This window comes from Macaca fascicularis, chromosome 1 (genome assembly GCF_037993035.2).
Source record: "Macaca fascicularis isolate 582-1 chromosome 1, T2T-MFA8v1.1".
Classification (NCBI taxonomy): Eukaryota; Metazoa; Chordata; class Mammalia; order Primates; family Cercopithecidae; genus Macaca; species Macaca fascicularis.
The window spans coordinates 42,378,315-42,400,641 of NC_088375.1; the positions used below are offsets into that span (position 1 = coordinate 42,378,315).

Genomic DNA, 22,327 nt, shown 5'->3' on the forward strand with positions numbered 1-22,327 from the left:
TCCTGCCTCAGCCTCCCGAGTAGCTGGGACTACAGGCACCCGCCACTTCACCCGGCTAGTTTTTTGTATTTTTTAGTAGAGACGGGGTTTCACCGTATTAGCCAGGATGGTCTCGATCTCCTGACCTCATGATCCGCCCGTCTCGGCCTCCCAAAGTGCTGGGATTACAGGCTTCAGCCACCGTGCCCGGCCTGAACTCATCCTTTCTTATGGCTGCATAGTATTCCATGGTGTAGATGTGCCACATTTTCTTAATCCAGTCTATCATTGATGGACATTTGGGTTGGTTCCAAGTCTTTGCTGTTGTGAATAGTGCCACAATAAACATATCTGTGCATGTGTCTTTATAGTAACATGATTTATAATCTTTTGGGTATATACCCAGTAATGGGATCACTGCGTAAAATGGTATTTCTAGTGCTAGATCCTTGAGGAATCACCACACTGTCTTTCACAATGGTTGACTAGTTTACACTCCCAACAACCGTGTAAGAGCATTCCTATTTCTCCACATCCTCTCCAGCACCTGTTGTTTCCTAACTTTTAGTGATCGCCATTCTAACTGGTATGAGATGGTATCTCATTGTGATTGTGATTGCATTTCCCTGATGACTGGTGATGAGCATTTTTTCATGTGTCTGTTGGCTGTATAAATGTCTTCTTTTGAGAAGTGTCTGTTCATATCCTTTGCCTACTTTTTGATGGGGTTGTTTTTTTCTCGTAAATTAGTTTAAGTTCTTTGTAGATTCTGGATATTAGCCCTTTGTCAGATGGGTAGATTGCAAAAATTTTCTCCCATTCTGTAGGTTGCCTGTTCCCTCTGATGGTGGTTTCTTTTGCTGTGCAGAAGCTCTTTAGTTTAATTAGAACTAAACCATTTGTCTATTTTGACTTTTGTTGCCATTGCTTTTGGTGTTTTAGTCATGAAGTTTTTGTCCTGAATAGTATTGCCTATGTTTTCTTCTAGGGTTTTTATGATTTTAGGTCTAACATTAAAGTCTTTAATCCATATTGAATTAATTTTTGTATAAGGTGTAAGGAAGGGATCCAGTTTCAGCTTTCTACATATGGCTAGTCAGTTTTCCCAGCACCATTTATTAAATAGGGAATCTTTTCCCCATTTCTTGTTTTTGTCAGGTTTGCCAAAGCTAAGACGGTTGTAGATGTGTGGTGTTATTTCCTGAGGCATCTGTTATGTTCCATTGGTCTATATCTCTGTTTTGGTACCGGTACCATGCTGTTTTGGTTACTGTAGCCTTGTAGTATAGTTTCAAGTCAGGTAGCATGATGCCTCCAGCTTTGTTCTTTTTGCTTAGGATTGTTTTGGCAATGCGGGCTCGTTTTTGGTTCATATGAACTTTAAAGTAGTTTCTTTTCCAATTCTGTGAAGAAAGTTATTGGTAGCATGATGGAGAAGGCATTGAATCTATAAATTACCTTGGGCAGTATGGCCATTTTCATGATATTGATTCTTCCTATCCATGAGCATGGGATGTTCTTCCATTTGTTTGTGTCCTCCTTTATTTCATTGAGCAGTGGTTTGTAGTTCTCCTTAAAGAGGTCCTTCACATCCCTTGTAAGTTGGATTCCTAGGTATTTTATTTTCTTTGTAGCAATTGTGAATGGGAGTTCACTCATGATTTGGCTCTCTGTTTGTCTGTTATTAGTGTATAGGAATGCTTGTGATTTTTGCACATTGATTTTGTATCCTGAGACTTTGCTGAAGTTGCTTATCAGCTTAAGGAGATTTTGGGCTGAGACGATGGGGTTTTCTAAATATACAATCATGTCATCTGCAAACAGGGACAATTTGACTTCCTCTTTTCCTAATTGAATACCCTTTATTTCTTTCTCTTGCCTGATTGCCCTGGCCAGAACTTCCAACACTATGTTGAATAGGAGTGGTGAGAGAGGGCATCCCTGTCTTGTGTCAGTTTTCAAAGGGAAGGCTTCCAGTTTTTGCCCATTCAGTATGATATTGGCTGTGGGTTTGTCATAAATATCTCTAATTATTTTGAGATATGAAGAATCAAGTTTTTAAATCGAAGTATTTTTTCCTTGTTATTTTTCTTGACTTGGCAAGTGATTTAATGTTTAATCTTAGAGGTTTGCAAAACAAAAATTAAAGTCTTGCTATAAAATTGACAATACCATTGGCAGTGTTCTCCCCACAAGGGGATTGTGATATGGGGCTTAGTACACTGGGAGGGACTTTACCAACTGAGATGGAAACTGTAATTACTACATTGGGATTCAAGACTGACTCATGTGCTCTTATTTTTAACAGCTGTTTTCATTTCCAACCTAAGAAAACAAAGAGATGGAAGAAAATATGGTACTGTGTCTGGACGAAGTGAGTATGGCCAGATCCACAAACCAGGGAATGAACTTTTAAATTCTTCACGTCCTTATAAGAAGCATAAATTTACATATTTCCTCCTCTACTGACCTCAGTAACTGCAGAAGGCACTTGAAATCTTGTCCATCACCTTCTGTATCTATATCAATGCAAACAATGACACTCCCACTGATGGTTGCATTTTCAAAGATCTTTGGAAAAAGTAACTGAAGAAATGGAATTTGGAGATGTGGATGTCGACAGAAGTCAAAGAAGGAACCAGAAGGAGAGCTCGAATGTAATAGTGGTGGAAGTGAGATACCTTAATACAGAAGAGAAGAAAAGTATTAATAATCAAATGAGCCACAAGAGAAATTATAGTCATCTAACAAGGAAGCCTCAGAGAATGAGGGCCTGGATCTGAATTCTGGACTCTACCATTCAGGCAGACTTAAATTAGATTTTAAATACTTCCTTTCCATAAAGGAAGAAAGATCTAACCTACTGATTCATCATTGTATTTTCAGCTAGTAAACTGTTAAATTAATATATGTAAAACTTTTAGAACAAATCTGCCACATAGTAAGTTGCTTTATATACATTTGTTCTTAAGATTATAAGCACAGGTCAATAGCAACTAAAAGATCATTAAGCAAATAAACGACAAAGGTTTGCTTTGTAAAAGATAACACTGTACTGCAATGGTAATATAAACTTCATTTTTTCTAAGTTGTTTGCAAAGGCATTGCTGAACTCAGTCAGAATGTACAGGTGTTCAAGAGAAACCAGATTAGCAGTTATTTGATGAACTTCCTGCCACAGATCTCATGTGAACAAATTCCAGGTTCACCATCACCTACTCTCCTGCCAATAAGCAAATTGAGAGTTTTGTTCCGTGGTCCTCAGAATCAACAATGGTTTTTGTCTTTTAAGCAGTCTCCTGGCAAGCCAACTTAGAAACAAATGGCAGCTATCAGCCCAAACTCTACTCTTCCAGCATGCTATAATTATGAGAAAGCCTGAGGAGATAGAAGTGCTGGGGAGTAACTTAGACATCACTACATTCAGCTCTCTCATTTAATGGATGAGGAAACTGGAAAAAGAAATGGTTAATTTCCTAGCTGAAGGTCACACAGCTGGTCAGAAGCAGAGCCAAAAGTTGAAAAACTGGCTCTGGCATGTTGTAAGTGGCCCTGGCATTCATGCTAATTTAAATAACAGACTATGAGAGTTGGAAGTAATCTTCAAGGTCACCTACCCCAAGCTCTCATTCCATGTTGGGATCCTTCAGAATCCCAGACATACACTCGTTTGGCTCCAGCTTGATTATTTCCAGTGACAGGAAGCTCACAATTTAATGAAAATAGTTCTTTCCATCACTGAACTGCTCCAAAATTTCCTTCTATTGAGCCAAAGTCTGTTTCCACGGACTCTCTCTCCCATTAATCTCATTTCTCCCTTTCAGAGCAAAATAGACAAGTTTACTCTTCTTTCATATGGTAACCCAAGAAAAAAACAGTAATCAGCTGAATATCCTTATTTTTCTTCAACTGTTCTTTAAACAGCATATCTTTTGAATCTTTTTAATTTGACCTTCCCTTTTCCTTCTTTCCCTCAGTGATCCGTTCGAATATATCTATATCTTCCTTAAAGTTGGCCCCTACAACTGAATACAATAGACAGCGTATTGTCTGACTGGTGCAAATTATACAAAGTCAAAGGATACTTTTTTTTTCTTATCTCTAACCTCTTTTTTAATACAACCACATCACACTGTTGACTCCTGTCTTTCTTGAGTTTTTCATATAAAACTCTTGCCAATATAAACCTCTCCTAGCCTGTATTTCTGCTTTTGACTTCGAAGGACAGATTTTTAACATTATCCCTATTACATTACAACTTACTGTGATCAGCCCAAAGCCCCGAACCTGCTGAAATCATTTAAAAACTGTGATTCTGTCCCCTGACTCTCTTATACCACAGTATCATTTGAAAACCTGGTAAGTTTGCCTTCTATGTTTCTGGCCAACTCATTGATAAAACAACATTCACCAGATAGAAAACATTCACCAGATCAGGAGTCAGGAAAGAGCCCTGGGAAACGATAAGCATTTGGGGAGATACAGGGGAGACACATTTTGGCCATGCATTCAACAATCACATCTTCATGACCAAGAACTGTCTAGGAATGCACTATTCTCTTTAGTCTCTCCCTACTTCCTCATTCATGCAGCTGCATGGAAAACTCATATTTGGTAGACATGATTAAGGATTCTGCAAGGAAAGGAAAACTTCTCTAGGCCTCTTGGGGACAGTTATTCATGGGGCCAGCCAGAGAGGAGCTGCTTTTGTTTTTTTTCCAGTTAAACAGATTTATAACACATCTGAATCAACTGAAACACCAAAGCTCCAGGGCCTGTGGAGTCATTCTAGATTCTGACTCTGGCTGCGGTGTTGGGAGTCCCGGACTCAGGCTGGGTTTGGAAGCTGCTTTGTTATTTTATTTCATCAGTAAACTGTGCCAAGCCCTGTTAGCTGATTTGCTGGGTGATTTGTGAAAGTTATGTAACAGCATTACTCACTATGCTGCTATGGGGCTCATCTCACTAAGTTACACTTCTGAACTGTCTTTCACTTCAGGTCAGATGTCATCTTTCCTATGGGAGATGCAGTGAGGCTGTGTGCCCCAGTTTCTTTCTAGAACAAAGAACGGGAACAGGGGAAGGTAATCAACATTTATTGAGTCCCTACCATGAAGCATGGACCATGTGAGATGCTTACACACACACAGTCTCATATAATCCTTCCAACAGTCCCATCAGGCAGGAATTAATATCCTCACTTTACAGAAGACAAGAAAATGGAGTTTTGGGAAGGCTAAATAGTTTCTTTAAGCTAGCATGTGGTTAAGCAATGGCCACTTACCTCTGAAGTCCTGTTATAACATTTTATCATGTAATTTTTAAAAAACTTTTTATTTTGAGATAATTTTAGATTACCTCAAATAAGATCTCAAATTTGAGATTATCTCAAATTATTAGTTCTTATTTTTCACATGCTGTTATAAGAAATAATATAGAGATATCCTATATACACCCTTCACTCGGGTTTCCCAAAAGGGAGCATCTTGCAACCCTATAGTACAATATACCACAACCATGAAATTGACATTGTTGCAGTCCAACATTTTTATTCAGATTTCACCAGTTTTACATGCACTCCTGTGTGTGTGTGTGTGTGTGTGTGTGTGTGTGTGTTGTTCCATTTAATTTTTTTTTTTTTTTGAGACATAGTTTCACTCCTGTTGCTCAGGCTGGAGTACAATGGCACAATCTTGGTTCACTGCAACATCCGCCTCCTGGGTTCAAGTGATTATCCTGCCTCAGCCTCCTGAGTAGCTGGGACTACAGGTGCCCACCACCACGCCTGGCTAATTTTTGTATTTTTTAGTATAGACGGGGTTTTGCCATGTTGGCCAGGCTGATCTCGATCTCCTGACCTTAGGTGATCCACCCACCTTGGCCTCCTAAAGTTCTGGGATTACAGACATAAGCCACCACGCCTGGCCTGTCCTATTTAATTTTAAAGTTATTTTAAAAGAGACTTTCCTTATCAAAGTTTAGAATAATATAATTCTAGAGTTTGATCATAGATTAGAGATCACTGAGTCCAAATCTTTCATTTTACAAATGAACAGACTGAGGGCCACATGGAGTGTGATATGGCATTACTAAAAATAAAACAAGACAAAACTTCCCTGGAATTAACAACGAATGGTGCTCATTCTAATGAAATGGTAATAAAAGTTTAAATTTTTATTTAAAAACGCATTTATACATGACCAGCCTAAGCAAATGCTTATCACCATATTATAAATGATAATTCTTATGGGAACCAGCCCCATTACTTAGAAGAAATTGGTAAATTATTAGAGCTCTCTCAATTATATTTTATAAACTATAATACTAAAATATTAATCTACTAACCAAACCATATCTGTGTTAGTGGACACAGCCCTATCAGGAGAGGAGGAATATATCAAGAAAAAATGTATACCCCATGGAGATCCAGGGACCCAAGCATGAGTTACAGTGGTGTTGCTCTAGTTGAAAGTATAAAAATACAAGAACTCACCCTGAGAATATAAAACACTTCTCAAACAAATGGAAGAAAGGTATTTCTAGTAAAGACATTGTTCTGAGATAAAGTTTTGGCCACAAAGAAAAATACTGCCTGCCTTGTCCCGCTAAAGGCAGTCCATCTCTTGAATTATTGACTTGTCAATAAATATTAAAAGACTATTTGTCAATAGTGAAAAGGAAGTGGTGACTACTAGAACGAGTGAAGACAGACTAACCGCATTTCCTTCAGATAGACATACTAGATTGGTAGATTAGAAGGCTGTTGGAGACATCTTGTAACTAGGCAACTATAACATCTTGCATGATTTTGATTTGCACAGTAAAGAAATTTAGATTGGCTGATGATGCAAATAGACACAATCAAATAGTTAAAACCACCCAAACGATGGGTGCTGGGTAAAGGGCTGAGGTTATTGACATCCTAGAGGGAAATCTCCAGGGCATTGCCTTAAAACACGTTCAATCACTCAGAAAAGAGTATGAGTGTGTGTGTGTGTGTGTGTGTGTGTTATAGTTATGAAATTTTATTTACCAACTACATATGAGGCACTGAGTTAGGCTCTGAGGATACAAAGCTGAAAAAATATGGCTTTTAACTTCAAGTTCTTCACAGTTTAATGGATGACAGAATCAGGATTGTACATCCAAAATGAAGTACAATATGGATAAATGGATCTTGCACTTAAGTCCAAAAACACATCCACAGAAGTAAACAATATGTGCCTGGTACAGAGTAGGCATGAAATAAAAAATTGGTGAATCAATTGAATGAATAAAGGTACCAAGTTTGAAGAAAAAACCCCAAACCCTGAGGTTTCATTTCGTTGCAAGCTCGGTGCAAGTCAGTCAGGGGTGTGATACAATTGTCCACAAAGCATGTAAGGTTGAGCCTCAGAAATGTTAACTATAACAGGGACAAGAATGGTCACATATGTATTCTGAGATATGCTCCTCTGAGCTCATCATTCCATGGCTCCAGCTCATGCTGGACACCAGAATATTTTACAAACATTTTTTAAAATAAAGAAAAAAGTAGAGTACTTCTGAAGAAGACCGAGTGAATGAGGAATCTCACAGCCTTGGAAAGAAAAAACCTAGAAGGAAGAGATCTTTATCTATATGAAGATCTTCAGTGGAACAGAGGACTGGATTCATTTCATGGAGATTCAGATACTAAAGCCAGGATTGTGTCATCTACAGTGTGGCAGATTTTGACTCAATATAAGGAGCAAATTTCTAACATATGGGCTTATCTTAAAGTCAAATAGGCTCCAACAGGATGTCAAAAGTTCCCCTAGAGAGGAAGTACTCCATCTGGGCTGAGTTACCTTGTAATAGGTGCACAGATTTGCTCAAATCTCTATTATATAGTTTCATGGCACCATGTGCCTCCCCACCACCGTACTTACAGCAGTTATAATATTACAGTTATTAGTGTAATCATGTGAGATATGTCTTTCCCTGAGACTGTAAACTCCAAGAGGATAGGGTGCTGCCATTCGTATTCACCCCTGCATCCCTACTCCCTAGTACATAGTACTTATTAAGTGTTCAAAGAAGGGAAGAAAGGAGGGAACGTGGGAGGAAAAGAAAGAGATTAAAACACTAGAGTGGGTTCTCTAGTGTTTTAATCTCCTGTCTCTAGTGTGTTAATCTCCTATAAAGTTCCTTTGAATTTGAAATTTCATGGTTACAAACAAACCCAGGTTGTAAATGATTCATATTGTCTCAAGGACTGCCTTCCCTACTGTTGTAAAGAGATACTGAAGGGAACTGATGTACTCTACCCCAATGCTTCTCAGATTTTGGTGAGCATCAACATCGCCTAGCAGTCTTGCTAAAACAGATAACTGGGTCCCACTCCCAGAGTTTCTGATTCAATAGGTCAGTGGCAGGGCCCAAGAATTTGCATTTCTAAGAAGCTCCTGAGGTGATGCTGATGCTACAGGTCCAGGAACACACTTTGAAAACCACTCCTCTACCCAGCATTAGGAGAGTGGTTCTCAAACATCAGAATTACTTGTGGTAAGGCCAGGCCTGGTATCTCACACCTGTAATCCCAGCACTTTGGGAGGCCGAGGCAGGCGGATTACCTGAGGTCAGGAGTTTGAGACCAGCCTGGTCAACATGGTGAAACCCTGTCTCTACTAAAAATACAAAACTAGCCATGTGTGGTGGCGGGCGCCTGTAATCCTAGCTACTCTGGAAGCTGAGGCAGGAGAATCACTTGAACCTGGGAGGCAGAGGTTGCAGTGAGCCGAGATGGTGCCATTGCACGATCATGCCATTGCAGCTGGGTGACAAGAGCAAAACTCTGTCTCAAAAAAAAAAAAAAAAAAAAATCCATTCTTGGTTTTGCCATAGGCATTCTGATTCAGCAGGCCTAGAATTGGATCCAGGAATCTGTATTTAAACAAGCTCTTCAGGTAATTCTGTTGCAAGTGATTTACAAACCACATTTGAGAAAAAAATAAAATTACACAGAAGCGAAGGTGATAGTAGAAGACTATGGCTCTTGAATGCTTAGCGTCTTGATGACCTTGTTCCCTCTTTAGCAGGTTACAAAAGGTCTACTCTGTCAACTGTTCACCCACTTAACACAAATGAACCCTTGTACTTAGTCAAAGTGATGGTTAAAAATAGTACCACAATGAAGCTTTATCAAAAAATATGTGGATGAGGAATCAACACTTCAGGTGTGTTCATGAGGACGCCATTCCAAACAACTAGAACTCTACCCATGGTGGAACCCCTCCTCCTCCTTCGGAAGCAGTCATCGCTGTCTGGATGTAAATCCCCAGGTGTAACCCTAATTGATCTCATATTCTCTTTTCTGGCACTCAGTGGATATGTGGATTATAGCTTGTCTGTGATAGCTTTCTTTCCCTAGCATGAATGATGTGTTTCTTTACCGTAAGTTTTTTTTCAAAGGCTTAGATATGAAAATGACCCACACTCCAGTCTCTTCTAAAAAGTATGGATGGTGTCATCAGACACCACCCCCTCAAAAAAAAGAAGAGAATATTTGCATCTTTCCAAATACCATCAAAATACTCTGTGCCCTGAAGTTGTGATTCATTGAACATGCTTTCCATACGCCTGAAAGAGTTAATCTATCACCCCATGTGCCATAGCCACCAGAGCAAAGTCAGGCCAAGAGAACCATGACACAATCAATTATTTCCTATCTTCCCTGGACAAATCTATATGGCTTTGTATGGGAAGATTTGTATCCTAAGACAGTGAGTGCAAAACTATCTCCCAATCCCTTGATAATTATTTGTGGAGATGCTGCTGAGATGATCTCCGGAGAAAAAAATTACACCCCAAAACCTAAGCAAAACAAATGAAAACCATCTAATTCCCTCTTTAAAAATGTGAATTTGAAAAAGTGCCCACCATATAATGTTTTACAGGCAGCTGTGGCCATTACACACCCGGGTTATCTTTCAGCTCAGACCACAGAAACTGGGTCATGTGCCTCTCCATGACGTTGTGGGCATCTGTGTGGCTTACTCTCTGCTGGCAAGTTTACCACACAACTTAGATACGATTTAAAGCAAGCTTGAGTGTTCAAACAAATAGGGAAGATGCTTCTTGAGTCACAACTTGTCCTTCATTTTTGATGACACGCTCTCTTATTTCTGGAAATGGCTGTTGGCAAATGGGTCTTGGTATAATTTGTCACTGTAGCGCATAAAAATACCAGGGACATTCTGTCTGACTGATTCTATGGATTACCTTCATCTTGTGAAATCAGAACGCCTTAGCCTTACCAACATCTGTGAGAGCACGCCTTCTACAAGTAAAGGCAGACAGTAAAATAACTTGACTAGCTTTACATGAGAGAACAAATCACTGGCATTAATTGGCATCACTCATCATATCCTGGCCTAACACACCTACAGAGTGTAGCACTGGCTGATGATGCTATCTGGGAATATTCTACTCATCATCATTACCAATGATTAATAACAGCATCAACCTTGAACTTGTCAGAGGCTTTTACAGTTTACAACATTTCATTTGATTCTCACTGCAATCTCATGAGACAGGTAAGCCAGATGTAATCATTTCTGATAGAAAATGGAAAAAACTGAAATTGAAGAAGTTTATGTCATCGCCCAAGATCATATGAATAAATAACTCATTTTATCAGGTTGGAAAATAAGAATAAAAATAATAAGCACAATATAAATTTCTAGTCCCATGCAGATTCAGCTCCAAAAAGGAGCTAACCTTACCTAAAACTTTTAACTACTACATTTTACCCTCATCTAGGACAATACATCTCAGTTTCATTATTTGTAACCTTTTTCCAAACACCTAAGAAATTAAACTGACCCATGATCCATTTTCTTCCTAAGAAGGAGGGATGGCAGCCACAGACTCCTGCAAACCCACCACCCCGCCCTGATCAGAAAGGTGAGAACATTGGCTAATTTCATGGCCCTCTCCTTAGATTTGGAGGGGTGGTATATAACTTAGTCCTTTTACAGACCAGATCATTTTTTTTAAAAAAATAGAACTTCAGTAGTCATGTACCAATAATGATAATGTCTACATTCCTGACCTATTACAAGAAGCAGCAGTACCGCCAACAGAGTTCTCTTTAATTTCTGGGTTATCTGAGCCCACAATGTGTACCAATTTTGAATAATTGCTTTAAGCCAAAAGACACTAGGAAAGCATTTTCCCACTGGGGTGGCCAAAGGCCTGGGACCCTGTGCATCATCAGCATGAGTTGTCTCACTAAGGGATCCATTTAACACAGCTTTACACTTAGGGTAAATAGGTGATTTCACTGTGAAAACTCTAAGCATTTACAACTATTTTCAGTAAAGTTCAAGGAGCATCTTGCTTAATAACGCAGCTAGCAACAAGCTTAAACAAGATAAGATGGGATTACTGAATGGAATATTATGCAGTCACTAACATATTTTTTTCTTTTCCACAAATTAAAATAATAATTATGATGATATTATGGAGAAGTCGTTTGGGGATAACTTTAATTGCCAAAAGCAGATTATAGGCCAAGTATGATGGCTCAGGCCTGTAATTTTAATATTTTGGGAGGCCGAGGAGGATTGCTTGAGCCAGGAGTTCAAGACTAGCCTGGGCAACATAGTGAGGCCCCATCTCTACAAAAATTTTTAAAATAACCAGATTATAAATTACATATATATCCTGATTAAGTAATGCAAAATATGAGGAAGGATGAAAAGGAAATGCATAAGAAATGAAAGGTGAGTTATGGGGGATTTTGTACTTGTGGCTCAAAGTTTAAGATACAGGCTGATCTAACGACTTTTTTTTTTTTTTAACTAGTCCTCTTACGACCATGGTTGAAATTTGCCTTCCAGAGTCAAAATGGTCCTGGGCAGTTTGCCTCTTAGACTCTCAGAGAGCTTCCGTGAGCACCGGCAGCTTCCAAAGCCCAGCACGCGCCACAGTCCCAGCACACGCCACAGTCCCGCCACGCAGGGTCCAATCCAAGGTGTTTGTAAAGAACTTCAGTGAGCGGAGACTCACACCACAGCGAGCCTCTCTCTCTACTCAGGACGGGGAGAGCACAAGCCCAACTTCGGACTCAGTCCACCAAGCAGTTTCCAGTGTGATGTCAACTGAAGAGGTCATTTTTTTTCTTCTCCTGAAAGATATTGTTTGGTGTGGTTTACTCAGAAGAGGTCTCCACTGCCTCCTTCAAATGGTCTGCTTTTCAGGAATGGAATGAAAATCCTTACAGCCTGGAACACTTTTGAGGCTTGTCACAAATGTCCTTGAAAGTAATATTACTATCCTCTGCTTGCCACCAAAACTGGGCATGATCGGGGACAACACAAGTGTGCCTGTGTCATAGGTGATGTCGTCTGTGCCACATCCAGATGGACTTGTGTCCCATTGTACTAGAATGCCCTTATGGACAAGGACTGTCATATTTATCACTGTATCCTCAGGCCATAGCACAGTGTCTAGTGAGAATCAAAACTGGCCACTATTTCCACTTCTGCCTCGTCTCCTGTGTGACTCGAGGTGAGTTACTTTGCTTCTCTGGGCCTAATCTCTCTTTTCAAGTGGAAGGCTGCTTTCTCAGCTATGAAACAATGTAATTCTATGATCAACTGAAAGTACAGTTAGTTGAACTGACATTTGGTTGGTGCTTTCCATGATAGTACTTCAACTTAGGGACATAAAGTTCCATCTTCAAGGCTACCTTCTCCTTTTCTTCCCACCAAACATTCTTTCTCTCTCTCTCTGTCTCTCTCTCTCTCTCTCTCACTCATTTTTCTCTGAGCTGCAGAAAGTCATCAATGTAGCTACTGGAAGATATTAAATGGCATGTGTCTTTCATTATATTTCTATTGGACAGCGCTTGCCTAGGGTCTCTTTGACATCCTCATTTCCCTTCTACTCCCCTGAATAACAGTTCATTTCATGGTTATTTCCACTGGGCTTATCACATGGAATATCTAATTAACCTAATAAAATAGTGAAAATATTCAAATGAAAAATATTCAAATTTGCCATTGCATGGTCAATGACAAGATTATAGCAAAACTATGAAATATTACATCATTAACTTACACCTTTCTTTTTCTTTGAAAAAGTAGGTTCTTCCTAAACCCCTTAATTTACCGTTTAACAAAAGCATTGTGACATACAAAATCATCCAGTTATCCAGAAAAGCTACCTTACTAGTTCAGGTGTTTATTTGAGTATAAACTGTAAGGTCATTAAGTGATTCTATCTCAAGCAGAAATTTTCATTTCATAAAATGCTTCAGAACAAAATAAATCATACCCTTTGTATAAATCAAGACTATACATTGGAATACAGGTCAGTTCTTGACTAGCCTTGCTAATTACGGATAAAATGATGACAATAATTCTTAAAACTTCATATTTGCTTCTGTCCTAATGTTAAGGAAGCTTAATTTGCATTTACATTTGAATTCAAATGAGTCTGATGTTCCGCTGATTCATCCTATTTTTAAACAAAAAGCAAATTTGCCTTTTGAGAACTAACTTGTGCTCAGCTACTCTTTGTTCCTTACTTCCAGTCAGAGTAGATGGCATCTCAGACCAACTGGTTGAACATGCTCACTTTTCTTCCCTTCCCATGCTCCTTATCCTTCCCACTGAATCTTCTCCCACCCTCAACACACACACATACACACACACACATACCTGTGCACACACACACAAACGCACATATACACATGTGCATACACACAAACACACACATCTTTCTCTGGGCTGTAGAAAGTAATCAATACTTTGTCTTAAAGGCCTCTCCCAGGGTAAGAGAAGGGGAAATGGGAAGTCTCTTTGCTTTCCCATTAAGACTGTAGACCGGTGCTATCCAAGAGAAATATAATGAAATATATTTCATATAATGAGATATGATGAAAGCCATGTATGCAATTTTAAATTTTATAGTAGCCTCATCAAGAAAATAAAAAGACACAAGATTAATGATAATATTTTATTTAACTGCAAATATCTGAAATATGTAATCATATAAAAATTATTAATGAGATATTTTACATTTTTTTTTTAGTACTAAGTCTTTGAAATCTGATGTGCCTTTTTTATACCTACAGCACATTTGAGTTTGGATTCATGACATTGTAAGTGATTATTAACCACATGGGGCTATGGCTGCCATATTGGACAGCACACTCTAGATGCTTGTGGTTTAAGAGTATGTAGTTTATTTGAGTGGGGGCAGAAGAGGAGGCAATGAAAGACAACATGCCACTGCACACCTGTCCATGTTCAAACAGCCTCATTACAAAGGGATCTGTTTTATATCATACATACATAGCACAACTTATCCAATAGAACAATCCCAGGATCGGAATAATGCACAAAATTAAGCAATAAAATAACTTGTAACAAGTCCCTATGTGGATTAAGGTTAGTTCAAATTCAAGACCCTTGACAATTATATCTCACTCATAAACCCTACCTCATGGGCAAGTGAGGAATCCTTGTGGCTTTAACTTTGAGGGCTCTCTAACAACAATGCCATATGGTAATATTCCTGCTCAGTTTGGTAGAAAACTGCTAACCAGCAACAGACAGATGAGATCATTTCCAAACAGGATACAGCCTTACAACAGTCCACTATATTTATAGTAACAGATTGTTCACCCTGCCTCTACCTTCCACCACAAAGAACCAACAGCTAAAATGCTTGATGGATGATGGATTTAGATGCCCCCTGTTTCTATTGTAGACAATCTCAATAGTGGGTACAGACTTGGATCACATATTGTAATTAACTCAATCCATGGAACTATTTGAAAGAATAGGTCCAATGATCTAATTCCCTTATAGCAAAATAGAAAAAAGAGGAAATAAAAACAAAACCTCAATTCTTGTGTTAGAAATGTCAAAGCTTTTGCAGGAATGAGTGTGTGTGTGTGAGTGCACATTTCCTATGTTGGTGTGTTAATGATAGGTAAGTAAATCCCTCTTGGGCATTCACAGATCCTAATTGCGTTTTGTGATTGTGGAAGGCATGATGGAATCATAGAACTAGAATGGACTTTTAATGTCCAATCCATTTCCCTACTAATACGGCAATATTTATTTATTAAATAGTTGTAACTAGTTACTGGTTATTAAATAATTGTAACTAGTTACTAGTTATTAAATAGTTGTAACAGTATATAAAATATTCCAGACCAATTATCATTATTAATAACTAAAAAGCTAATGTGTATTAAATAGTGTGGGTTTACATCACAATCAAGAACATTTCTACAGGTAGCATCCTTAGTAGCAGGGCATAACATTGAATAAAATAACATTGAAAAGTCACTATCGTGTCTTCCCAGAGCTTTTCTTTCAAGCTGAATAACACAATTATTGCTAGTATACCTTATAGGTTTTGTTTTTTAATCCCATATTTAATTTTTTTTATCTTCTCTGATAGCACTCTCTATCTCCACATTTCTCTTTAGTTCTAGGCTGGGCACAGTTCTCTCTAATTCTGTGCTTCTTTCATACAATTTAGTTTATATGTTGCCTGACCTCTCCCCCTTCAACCCCAGCACTCCTGGCTCCCCTTAATCCACTCTACTATTTTTCCACCCCATTTACTACATTCTATCATGCTACATAATTTCTTTATTGTGTTTATGGTTTATTTTCTGTTTCCACCATTGGCCCCTAACTAGAACATAAGTGTCACAAGAACAGGCATCTTCGTTTTGCTCATTGCTGTATCCTGAGAACCCCGAACAGAACTTGGCACACACTATATACTCAATATATATTTGTTGAATCAATGAATGCAGATCTGATCAGTGTAGATTACCAGTTTCTAATTAAGCTTAAATTAATGTATAAGTATTCATCTAGACCCCTGTTTCTAGCTGATTGGTAAGGACATTGGGCAAGACAAAATTAAATGTCTAAATTAAAAATAAACTTTTATTGTGTTACAATATAAATGAAAGCAAATGGGTTATGTGGTAATACTACTCTTTGAAAAGTGTTATTCTTCAGTATCAAAGATTGGGGATACTGATTACTTCTGACTTATTCCCATATTTTTCTAGTTATAAATGCTGAATCCACAAGTCTAGAATGTTCAGTTATGTTCACTCACTTCTCAATTTAAATATAAGTATTAAATATCAAATTTATTTTAGGCTCCTGATTGACATCATTATTTGTTTTATAAGTTAGATTTTGTGGTCTTAGATTTTTGAAATATCGTGCCTACATGCTATCTGGAGAAAAACGACCCAGGTTTCATTTTTTAAAATGGCAGTCTTATTCATATGGGTCTATTTTTGATTGGTATTTTCTCCCTAATGCTTATTGTAGTACCTAACGTATAGTAATGGCTCTAAAAATCTTTATTTATTTAATGAAAAATTCCTTCTGGCGAACTTTGAAAATTTGACCATGGATATCTAGGAAGAAAGCAACAAAGGTGGCACATTCAAAACATGGGAAAAAATTTTAAGCTGGAAAACAGGTGATAACAAATTGATGCAGAAATGAGAAAATCATAATTCAACCAAATTGTTCTTCCTGTCACCTAATCATTATTATATATTCACTCACTCCCCTAACACTGTGAACATATTCTATGTATGAGTCACTGTGAGGGATTCTCTGAATACAAGGGAAAAAGATTTGGTTCATGGGCATGAAGTTTGAGTGGGAAATAATAATAAATCCACCACCTGTTCCCCATTGGATACCACAAGGCAGGTGCCTGGTCAGTGTTTGGTAAAAGAAGGCACAATGATCTGTCACACAACAGCGAGTGTGATAAGTGCTATTAGTGAAAGCAATGGGCCATGGGAGTCTGGTTTGGAATATGGATGTTTTCATGGAACAGGGAGCTAAGTAGACATGGGTGGGCTGAACTGTGGCAGATGGCAGGTTTTCAAGGCAAAGGAAGAGCGTGACCCAAAGCACAGAGGCAAGACACAGAGCACAGTGTCCTCATCACACAGCATTTCCTGTTTTAAACACCCAAGCTATGAAATCTTCAAACCTATCCTAGAAAGAGTTCTTAATTTATATTAGGTGCAGACATAAACCAATGTGGTTATAAACACTTCTAACAGATAGAGTGCAAGGTGATGGGTTCTGGAGTCTGCAAGCCTTAGGGGCTTCCTAACTGTGATCAAGATGCTATTGTGTGAGGTGAGACACCATGAACAAAGGCCTAAGGACAGAGCCTGCACTTCGTGAGTTCTCTAGCTTCCAGTGACCTTCCTTCTTCTCCTTTGCTATGTCCTAATGGCAGCCTTGAGCTTAGTACAGACGGGAAAAGCACACTACAACATTTAATCTATCCCCATGAGTGTGAGTGTGGCATCCAAAATGAATGTTTCAGATCCCCCATTGAATATGACATGTAAATATTTAATAATATTTTCTAAAATAGTTTATAAATCGATGGTAATTAGAAACCCAGCAGGCACTAGGGAATAATTAGCTACAATGAATGTAAATTCACAATGAGAATATATGCCTAAAATGATCAAGAAAAGTATTATATGAATGAATCATAAGTGGAAAATTTTCTTATTAAAGAATATGCAACAAAAATCTGCAATCAAATCAAAATTGCATTAACATGAAAATAAACAAATGGATCAATGGAAAAGAGAAAAGAATACCTAGATAACCTCAAGACACATATGTATATGTATATGTATACGTATATGTATATGTATATGTATATGTTTTGAGATTATCGAGGTATTCTTTTCTCTTTTCATATGTATGTGTGTATATATATAATTTTAATATATGGCAAAAATTGTAGCTTAATTCAGTCAAAGTTTAGATTATTTAATAAATGGTGCTGGCACAACTAATTTTCCATTTAAAGAGAAAATGTTAGACCACTCGTATACATCATATATAAACATGATTTCCACACAGACTGGAAACTCAAATGTTAAAAAAAAATAGCAATATAAAAACTTCAAGAAAAATTGAGGAAATTAGAAATATAATCTTGGGTTAAGGGGAATCTTCTAAACACAGGCAGGAAATCCAAAAGCCATAAAAATAAAGATTAATATATTTGACTGTCTAAAAACAGACACCCTTGCATGGCAAAATATAGGTTAAAGGTTAATTAAAGGTTAATAACATAATTAGTTTATAATAACAGATGAGCAATGAATTTGAGAAAAACAGTTTTAATGGAGATATAAAAAAGAGTTAATATCTAAATGTTCAGAGTTCTTATAAGAAAATTACAAAACAAGAGAACAAGAAAAAGAAGGAATGAATAACAATGAAAAGATATAAAAAGGGTTAATATCTAAATGTTCAGAGTTCTTACAAGAATATTACAAAACAAAAGGAAGAAGAAGAAAAAGAATGAATAAATGAATGAAAATGGCAAAGAACGTCAATGGACAATACACATGAAACCGCATCTAAATGGCTGATAAACATGAGATAAGATGCTCAGACTCATGGCCAATCAGGGAAAGGCCACTCAAAATACAAAGCAAATTCACTTCTTATCTATCAGCTTGTCAAAACAAAACAAAGCAAGAGCGAAAATATGGCAGGGATGCTGGAAAAAGAGCACTCTCATACACTTAGAAATGTGAAATTTTATAGTCCATCAGAAAATTAATCTGGCAACATCTATCAAGTTAAAAATACATTTACCCAGCAATCTCTCTTCATGGACACTGCCTCATAGAAATAAGAACATGAGGATATATGTACAAGGACACATATTTAATCATGGGTGATAGTGGTAAACCTGGGAACACAGTAAAAGGCCATCAGAAAGAGAATGCTTGAATCATGTAGGGTGCAAACCACAGAATATTATGTAGCTGCTAACAAATGAGTTAAAACAATATCAGTTGACTTGGAGGGATTTCCATGAGACCCTGTTGAGTGAAGAAATATATAAAGAAAAGCGTATCACATGGTCACCTTTAAAAAACAACAACAGTGACCAAAAACCCCTATAATATATGTAGATATATTAAGAAAAATATGGAAAGATACATATAGGAATTTTAATTCCTACAGGAGTTCTAATTGCTCTATGGAGGAATTAAAAGAATGAAAAGAGAAGCAAAAAAAAAAAAAAAAACCCTAACATTTATGATATGATCCAATTTATGCATTTATATAAAATTGTGTGTATGTGTATATATGTGTGGTTATATATATACACACATATACATATATGAGGGTTTAAAATAAAATAAAACAAAGGGAAGAATATTTGACTCAAGGAATTATTTGGCCAATTTGTTCTTTTATTATTTGGCTCAATCATTTGCTGGGCAGTGGAATACATCTGCCCAGCAAATACATCCCCAGCCTATCCACATTAATCAGTACCACATTTCTTCCATGTGATCCTGGGTAAAGTGCTCAACCTCCCTGTTGTCCTTATCTACCACGTGATGGCAGTGGGACATAGGATCTCGAAGGTACTTTCCAGCTCTGGCATCATTGATACCTCGCTTTCTGTGTCACTGGGTTCAGAGAACACAAGTTTGATTTTGTATTTCCCCAGTAACTGTGTAGCCAATGGAAAAAAACCGAGAAGGATCTGAAAGCAGAAGCAGAATATATCCCACTACCTGATTTCTGTTGTAAGAGTTCTAGTTTTTTTTTTTCTTCACCAGGTAACTAGGCCAGTGCTTATTTTCATGGTGCTATGAAGTCATCATTATGGTATGTAAGCAATCCCATCTACTGTGTCTTGCTGGTTCGCTCTGCCATGCTCACCAGATTACTGTGAGTGACTGGTGGCTACCCAATAGACATTTTAAGGGAAGGGCTGGGTGCCGGTTTCATGGGCAGCATGGTGAGGATGCCATTGCTCAGCAAGGAGCTGAGGTCTGCATCAGGAAAGCGGACCGCTGATGAGGGGGTGTGGAAGGCAGTGAGCTTACACCCAAGCACTCCTGCAAGTCAGAGCCATGGGAAAGTGGAACCAAAGCCAGAACTTTAGGGAAAGAAGGACTGTGGGGAGGCAGTGGGGAAGTAGTCATGTCCATGCAAGGACCGTAGACCACAAAGGGAAAGTAAGAAAAGGCTGGAAGAATAGACCCTCTCATGAACTAGCTGAAAATGAACTAGAGAACTATGGTGTGAGTGGGGTTGGAATCAAAGCCATAGGACTAATAATTGGCCTAGATTGTAGACAGAAGGAATGAAAAGGAGGGTATGCATTTTAGGGTATGCAAAGCTGTAGGCAGGTGGGAGGAAGCACGCTAAATATAGCACTGTGGGCGGAGGAGGGAAAGGGGGGCAGATCTACCTCAAACTTTCAGGGTAAAACAAAAATTAATTTTGTAAACATGCAAAAAATTCAAAATATTATAAAATTAGCTTCCTAAAATTGTATAATTGAGACTTAGAAGTCATTGCTTTTGTTCATCCTCAGACATTGTGGAAAAAAATTGTTCCATTAGTATAAAAAAACAAAAACTGAATATTATTTATGGAATAGCATCATGAAAATTGATGTGTTATTTTATGAAAATATTTTGTATCTTAAAAATACTAACAGTGTATATATATTAAGTATTGACTATATGCAAGTCATTGTACTAAGTACTGTCTTTGTGTTATCTCAGGTAATTTTCACAATAACTACACTCAGTGGGCACTGACAGTACCTCTGTTCTACTGATGAGAAAACTGAAGAGTAATGAGAGTAACACAGCTCCTAAGTGGTAGAGCCAAGATCTGAATCCAAAATAGTCTTTCCAAATAAAATTCCAAACGCTAAGCTTACAAACACCACACCATAATACCTCCCTCCACAAACAGGAAATTCATGTGAAATATGCAATCTCAAGTTTTGGAGAAAGCTTCTTGCCTGCTTAGAGTCTACTTCATGACGAGACACATACTATCATACCCAAGTAATCTGTGCCCACACATGTTTCAGTCATACAAAGTCCACAACCCACCCTACCTGAAAAGGCATGGACCAAATGAAATATTGTAGCTCTCATTTTCAAGTATTTTCTAGACCAGGGGTCAGCAAACTTCTTCTGTAAAAGGCAAAATAGTAAACGTTGCAAGCTTTGTGAGTCATTCAGTCTCTGTTGTCACTGGTCAACTCTGCCATTCTATTGCAGAAGCAGCTCAAAATACCCAGGCAAATGCTGTGGCTGTGTTCCACACACAAACAGGTGGCAGCCAGACTCGCCAGCTCTTCTTCCACACCATATGTTCTTCAGGGCTCATTTGCCATGTTCACAGATTCCTTTCCTTGAACCAATCTAAACCAAGTCCCTCTCTTACAATTTCTTGGTGCATCCTTTACACACATATCTCAATTTGTAATTAAATATTTTGTCTTTATTATTACTAGTTTGTAACTTCTAAGAAGGCAGGGATCATATTGTTTTCTATAGCACTGGACTGTCAGCACCTAGCAAGGGCTCAGCATACAAAAGGTGCTAATAAGTATTTGTTGGCAGAAGAAAGGGACAGAGAGGAAAGAAGACAGGAAGGCGGGAAGAGGACGGAGGAAGGGAGGAAGGAAGAGAGGAAAGGAGGGAGGAAGGGGAAAGAAAGGAAGGAAGAAAGGGAGGGAGGAAGGGAAGGAAAGAAGGAGAGAAGGAACGGAGGAAGGAAGGAAAGGAGAAGGAAGGAAAGGAGAATGAAGGAAGGAAAGAAAAAAAGAGAAGGAAAAGAAAGAAGGAAGGAGAAAGGGAGGGAGGGAAGGAGGGAGAGAAGGAGGGAGGGAGGAAAGGAGGGAAGGAAGGAAGGAAGGAAGGGAGAAAAGGAGAGAAGAAGGGAAGGAAGGAAGAAAGAAGGGAAAGAGGGAAGAAGGGAGGAAAGAAGGGAGAGAGAGGGAGGAAGGGAGGAAAGAAGAAAGGAGGGAGGGAGGAAAGAAGGAAGGAAGAAGGGAGGGAAGGAGGGAGGTAGGGAGGAGTTATCAGTTCTTCATAATTAATCTTGCTCTGTGTTCTGAAGTGGAATTAGTGTGCTCCCGAAAGCCATCTTCCCCTGTATAGTGACTAGCGCTGTCAGCTAGGGACTACAGGCATGTCCCAATGTCCTTTCATGTGAAAGGAAAACAAATTTTCTATCCTTTTCTCCACAGGTTCAAGGGCACTCACAATTATTCTACAATCCAAAGAGAGGAAAGAACAATAAGATTGACCTGGCCTTTTCCTTGCAAAAAGTCAACATTAGACCATGCCAAAGTACATAGTAGAAAAATTGCCTACAGACCTTCCCTGGCACCTGCAGACCTTCACTTGTTTATCTCCGAACGCTCCCCCTGCCCGGTCAACAGCAGCCGCTGTACCGTGATGGAAGTGGCTAGCTAACACTGGGTCTCTTGATCCTCCTCA

The 22,327-nt window shown here is 38.4% G+C and overlaps 1 protein-coding gene across 3 annotated transcripts in view; it reads right to left on the reverse strand.

Moving 5' to 3' along the window:
* NIBAN1 (niban apoptosis regulator 1) overlaps positions 1 to 22,327 on the reverse strand; it is a 169,892-nt gene that overhangs the window by 38,551 nt on the left and 109,014 nt on the right. Inside the window, exon 1 of one of the 3 annotated variants that reach the window (XM_074030874.1) lies at positions 20,935 to 21,096. The exons of 1 other annotated variant lie outside the window; for it this stretch is intronic. In XM_074030874.1, the coding sequence (XP_073886975.1) occupies positions 20,935 to 20,974 (40 nt within the window). In that variant the 5' untranslated portion in view covers positions 20,975 to 21,096. Of the gene's footprint in view, positions 1 to 2,449; positions 2,661 to 20,934; positions 21,097 to 22,327 lie in introns of those variants that run through there. One more of the 3 variants, XM_074030875.1, reaches the window with a different exon arrangement.